At 50.5% G+C, this 6,000-nt stretch overlaps 1 protein-coding gene across 4 annotated transcripts in view; it reads left to right on the forward strand.

The window, feature by feature from the left end:
• The window catches only part of Dhrsx (dehydrogenase/reductase X-linked), a 123,797-nt gene extending 119,747 nt beyond the window's left edge, over positions 1-4,050 (forward strand). For all 4 annotated transcript variants that reach the window (XM_004867319.3, XM_087209958.1, XM_087209959.1 and 1 more), the window contains one exon: positions 3,624-4,050. In XM_004867319.3, coding sequence (XP_004867376.1) covers positions 3,624-3,827 — 204 coding nt within the window. In that variant the 3' untranslated portion in view covers positions 3,828-4,050. The remainder of the gene's footprint in view (positions 1-3,623) is intronic.
• Positions 4,051-6,000: the final 1,950 nt, after the last annotated feature.

Genomic DNA, 6,000 nt, shown 5'->3' on the forward strand with positions numbered 1-6,000 from the left:
TTCCTTCTTTCTTTTGGTTTTTTGAGACAGGGTCTTGCTATGCAGGTCAGGCTTGCAGTGAACTCACTGTGTAGCCCAGGCTGGCCTCAAACTCCTAGCAGCAGCGATCCTCCTGGCTCAGCCTCTCCAGTGCTGAGACGACAGTGCCCCACCGCGCCTAGCCTGAATATTTTCAGTGCACTTTGGGTTTATTGGGATCCTTCATAAATCAAGAAACAGCTGGGCATGGTGGTATCTGCTCATAATCCCAGCACTCTGAGAGGCTGAGACAGGAATACCCAGCCTGGGCAATGTATGCAGCAACTTAGCTTGACCTTGTCTTACAATAAAATTTAAATACGAAGGGGCTGAGCATGGAGCTCAGTGCAAAGTCCCTGGGTTCAATACCCAGTAATGCAAGGGGAGAAAATAGCTGCAGGTAGCTCTGTAGTTTCTTGGACTTCCTACGCCTTTGTGAGCCAGCAGGGCCAGGGTGGTGCCCACAATCTTTTCCACAAGCCCTGCAGGGCAGGAGCCCTGAGGTCCATCTTGGACTACGAGGAACAGAGCCTGGACATGGGGCCCCCCAGGAAAAAGAGACATCAGCAATTCCGGGCTCCGTTATGAGTTTGGAGTGATGACACAGGGCTTGAGTTTGATTCAGTAGAGCAGCTGGGTTTGGTGATTGTTTTTAACTGAGCTGGGAGAAAGTTTCCACAAGAAGACATCAGCAGAGGACAAGGAAGCTGGCAGGATGGGGCTCGGAAGACTTTGGGCATCAGAAGAGCCGGCTCTGGAAGTGAGGCTGGGTCTCAGGGAAGACCTAGATGCTGAGAATCGGTAGTGGGTGGGATATGGAGAGGGAGGAAGAAAGGGAAGAGCAGGAGGGAGAAGATGATGGAGGAGAAACACGAGGTGGAGGAGGAAGAGGAGAAGAGAAAGCAGAAGGTTGGGAGGAGGAGAAAGTACACAAAGAAAAGGAGCAGAAACAGAAAGAGGAGAAGGAGGATGAGGCAGGAGGGTGGACGCTTAATGGTGATTCTCAAGCTTTGGAGGAGAAATTTGCACCCTGCTCCCAAACCTCCAGCTCCTTAGTGTCTGAACATCTCTCCACGCCACCCCAGATGCGTGGTGTGTAAAGGTGTGCTTCCACACGGAGCACGTGGACACTTGCCCATGAGTGTGTCGGTATTTGTGCACGGTGCCCCCCTTACCCAGGGAGGTGCATTCCAAGACCCCTGTGGATGCCTGAACCCACGGATGGTGCCCGACCCTACACACACCAGGTCTTTCTCCTGCACACGCACGCAGCTGCGGTGAACTTTAATTCATAAACCAGGCGTGGTGATAGATTCCCTATGATACTTAGTGGTAAAATGGAATGATGATAACAGCATTGTGTGGTGAAGCTTATGGGAATATAATCTCTCTCTCTCTAACTCTGTGTGAGCATGCGTGTGTAAGCATGTAATCATTGTGTGTGCCTATGAGGTGCATGTGCACATGTACCGGAGCATGTGCATACAGGAGTGGGTGTGTGTCCGTGTGAATGATTGTGTGTGAGTGAATATGTGCACGTGGGCATGAGTGTGAGCTGACACACACGTGTGCATTGCAGTATTTATCACGCACGCCCTGCACTCGCTCAGGCATGATGCAGAATTGCTGTGATGCGAGGTGGTCAGGGAGGTGACAGATGAGGTCACCAAGAAAACATGAATCAAATCATTCGTTTCATGAGCTGTGTAAATATTTAGGAATTAAAGAATCAGAGATAATCTCCCAGATAAAGAGTGAAGTCCAGGTGGCAGAATACATTGCTCCAGTGGAGAAGGTTCAGCATCCTGTAACAGTATTCTCCATGACCACCATCCCCATATCTACTTCTGCTCAATTCCATCTCAATACACAGGATTTCTAGTGATGCCTACATATTTCCCCTCCTGGGCTGTGTGGCAGAACCTCGCTGTCTTCAAGAAGAACCCAGATTCTTCATATTACCTGAGTTAATCCATTTCTTCACTGTGGGCCATGAAGGCAGGATATTGCTTGTATTTAGTATAAGAGACAGACATGCCAGAAGAAAGGGTTAGCCATACCGTCTTCAGCATTATCCCATTTATAGTTTTAGGAAGTAGATGTATCGCATGTATAGAAGACTGGATGTGGGGGAGAAGGTGGTCTTTTTACAATGGCAGCATTATTGCTTGTTGGGTGGTTCTGTAGATTAAAGAAATCTACCGGGCCTGGGTATTTTCCCAAGTTCAGCCATGGAGAGACACATAAGAGTGTCTGAGTTTGCATGAATTCAGTGGATTTCCAAAAGTGTATTACAAGAGATAAGTTCCAGTGATTATTTTTTCGTAAACATAACAGTTAAAAAAATAAAAATCTCCCTAAAGGCTTATGTGTTCAGAGAAGGGGCTTTTAGAAAATGATCAGAGAGTGAGGTGCTAATGGATCGATCCATTGGTGAGCTCATAGCTGAATGTATTTGAGGAGGTGGAGCCTCAGTGGAGGAAGTAGGTCACTGGGGTGTGACCTGGAATGGGTTATGGCTTTATTCTTGTCCCTGGTGTGGGTGTGGGTGTCTGGCTGTCTGGCTGCCTGTATCTCTATCTCTCTTTCTCTGTCTCTCTCTGCTTCCTGGTCATCATGATGTGAGTGTCTTTCCTCCCCCACGCCCATCCACCATGATGTTCCTGCCTTAGAGCAGCCGACCATGGACCGAACCCTCTGAGACCATTGGAGCAGCCAACCGTGGACTGAACCTCTGAATCTGTGATCCAAATTAAACTTCTCCTCCTTTAAGTTGTCCCCTGGCCATGTATCCTGTCCACAAAATCCCATGGGATAGCCATTTTTGTCCCAGCAGCATACAGTTGACTAATACAGGTGCTAAGAGGGAATTGTGTTGGTTTATAAGGCCTTGGACATTCTGTTGCTTCCTGGGTTCTTGAATCCTGGCCCCAAAAGGCATTCGGTTCCTAAAGCTTCTGAGTGCCCTGTGCACCTCTTACTTCTATTCTACGGACCACTCGGGGCCAGCTCCTGACCCGGGAAAGTGAGCTGCATTGCCAGGTTGCATTGCATCGCTGTGGTCTAAGCCCAGGAAAGCCCGAGTTTTCTCCTCACCTCTTTTCTCTGCCTTCCAAGCTCCCCTTTGAGCTCCGCATTTCCGCCAAGCATAGCGTCACAGCCCGCAGTTGGCTGGTTGGATGGGAAACCGAGAATCTTTTTGATATCAAGATGCTTCTTCTAATCGCTCAGTGTTGCCAGTTATACACTTAAGGGTCACCCCTTGACTGTCCACCTTCAAGTCAGTCCGTGAGCCTTTCTGTTTCTTAACGAGTTGGCAAATTTAGTACATGTGTTGGGGATTTTAGGGTGCGTGTTCTTATTCCAAGAGATTCGCCTGCCATTGACATGCTACCCACTTGGGTGTATTACATTGCCGAGGTCTGTTGAGAGGAAACCCAGCAGAGGGAGCCCAGCTGGGACAGGCTGTGCTTTTCAGCCTTGTGCACACTTTTATCAGCCCGTGAGTGCACTCCTCTCCTCAGAGTTTCCCTGTGAGTTCTGCCAATCCTCCATAATCAGCCCGGAGCCCGACGTGGCCTGATGTTCTTTCCCTCTTTCTGCAGACCCCCGATGAAGGATCCTGGACTTCCGTCTATGCCGCGGTCAGCCCGGAGCTGGAAGGAGTGGGTGGCTGCTACCTGTACAACGCGAAAGAGACCCAGTCCCTCAAGGTGACCTACGACCAGAAGCTTCAGCGACAGCTGTGGGCCCAGAGCTGCCAGATGACCGGGATCACTGATGTGACGCGGGACATCGTTTTGGGATAACTGTGTCACCGGGATTTTGCCAGCACTCAGTGGTCGGGGACTCTGAGCACCAGGATGCGTGTGATTCTGACACTCAGCGGCCCCCGGGGCTCGGGCCTCGAGTCTTGAGTCGATCGGCCTCATCTTTGCATGAACTCAGCATCCAATGTGATGTTCGAGTTGGTGGTTCCCAAATGCCAAACTGTCACACGAGTGCCCTGAAAATTAAATCTCTCCAAGTAAATGTGCTGTGCTCCTTGCTTGGCATGGAGGTGTGATAGCGGAAGATGAAGGATGAGGTGAGACCCGGCCTTCCAGGGAGGCATCAGCCTGTCTGGGAAGGGGCTGGGGTCATGGGTTCTCTCGTCTCATTTTGCTGAGACGATGACTTGTGTTTCGAGAGAGCCACCCATGATGTCTGGGTCCCAGACTCGGAGAGAGGGTCCTCATGCATCAGGCGGTAGGATCAGCCCCATGCGGGCTGTGTAGCCATCTGGTTGACCTCGTTCAGAATAAGAGAAAGTGAGGCCGTGCTGGCCAGGTGCTAGTCCAGAAGGTGTCAGGAGGACAGGGCCAGGAGAGGGTCACCGGGGGACTCCAAGGGGGAGAGACAAGGACAGGCCCTGGACAGTGTCATCATCGGATGCAGGAGGCAAAGGACAGGTCTTGGTCAGTGTCACCACGGGAGGTGGAGGGACAAGGACAGGCCTTTGGCAGTGGAATTCTATACAGGAGAAGCAGTCTGGGCAGTGTCACTGCACAGGACCGAGTTAGGAATGTGGCGAATGTAGTGTCCCGTGGGATTCTGGGGGCGGGACGCGTGGCTAGGGGACAGGATATTGTCCCCGCGGGATTCTGGGGGCGGGACAACACTGGCCCTCCCTCTCCTGGTCCACACGTGTGACTTATTCTCCCACTTGGCACCTCACCCCGCTCTCTACTCCTGCAACCGTGTGTGTGGCCTGGTAGCCCTGGGATTTCAGGCAAAATCTGTATAAAGATTGGAGTGCTGAGTCCGACAAGGCATGTCTGGCCCCATCCGTCCACACTTGTGAATAGGCTTTTATTTGGTAAAGATCTTTTCAGCTACAATCAGGGATTCTGGGAAGAGGAGATCATCATTGACTCTCCTGGGGGCCCCGGTGCGATTGAGTTTCTCCTCTGTGTCTGTGTCCCCTCTTCTGTCCCTCAAGAGGACCCTGCCATTGGATTCAGGGCCACCCTGACCTGACTTAGGGCCAGCCCTGTCTCTTACCATAACACCGTCACTGGATTTTAGACCCAGCCACATGCGCCATCCTGTCACAGCAGGGCTCTTCAATTCATTTCAGATCTGCAAGTGCTCTTCACAGATAGGCCTCCTCCCCATTGACCAGGACTTAGCACTTGGCCATGTCTCTTGGGAGATTTGCTTCCTCGTACACACTACAGGAACCAGATGTCACGGGGCCACACAACACCTCCAGTCTTTGTCTGGGATCTGGACAGCCTTGTACCTTGTTGTACAAGGTTGTACCTTGTACCTTCTGTTCACATCCCCATGGCTTCACAATTGTGTGGCCTGTGTCAGAGGCCCAGTGCCCAGCCGGGTGCCATATTGGTTTAATGTTCTGCTGCTGCCATCTTTCAAATTCTTCAGTTCAAACAAGGGGCTGATGCTGTTTCATTTTCCACCAGCCCTGAAAAACCTGTGGCTCTCTGCCCCTTTCATCCCTAGCTGACCTCCTGTCACAGCCTATGATCGTCTCCCTCAGGTCCACTAAATCCAGTGAGTTTCGTCTGCCCACTTGGGAAACCTCTGGAAATGACTGATGTGTAGCCCCTACCTCAGCAAAAGCACAGTTTATTCTCCTTGGCATTATTATTTTAGAGTTTTCCTAATCATCCTCTTATTGAGACAAATTAGTAAGCTCCTGAGTCAGGGAAATGGCTGCTATGGTTTCCAACTCTGTACATCTCTGGCCTCTTTCTGGTGTCTTTCAGACACCTAGAATTGCTCCGACTGATCTACCAAGCCCTAGATCCCAGACAAATGAGTTACTGTGTGGAACTTCTTTTTCCTACATAAAACCCAGATGGAGGCACCTTGCCATCTATGTAACATTTCTGAATAGTCAGAATGATGCAGCAAAAAAATCAGAACTTTCAATTCTAGCAAGATCTCCAGCTCTGAACATCTGCGCATCCTCAAAGA

The sequence above is a fragment of the Heterocephalus glaber genome, unplaced genomic scaffold (assembly GCF_053883595.1).
Source record: "Heterocephalus glaber isolate CG9 unplaced genomic scaffold, H.glaber_assembly_v1.0 deba00001072, whole genome shotgun sequence".
Lineage (NCBI taxonomy): Eukaryota > Metazoa > Chordata > Mammalia > Rodentia > Bathyergidae > Heterocephalus > Heterocephalus glaber.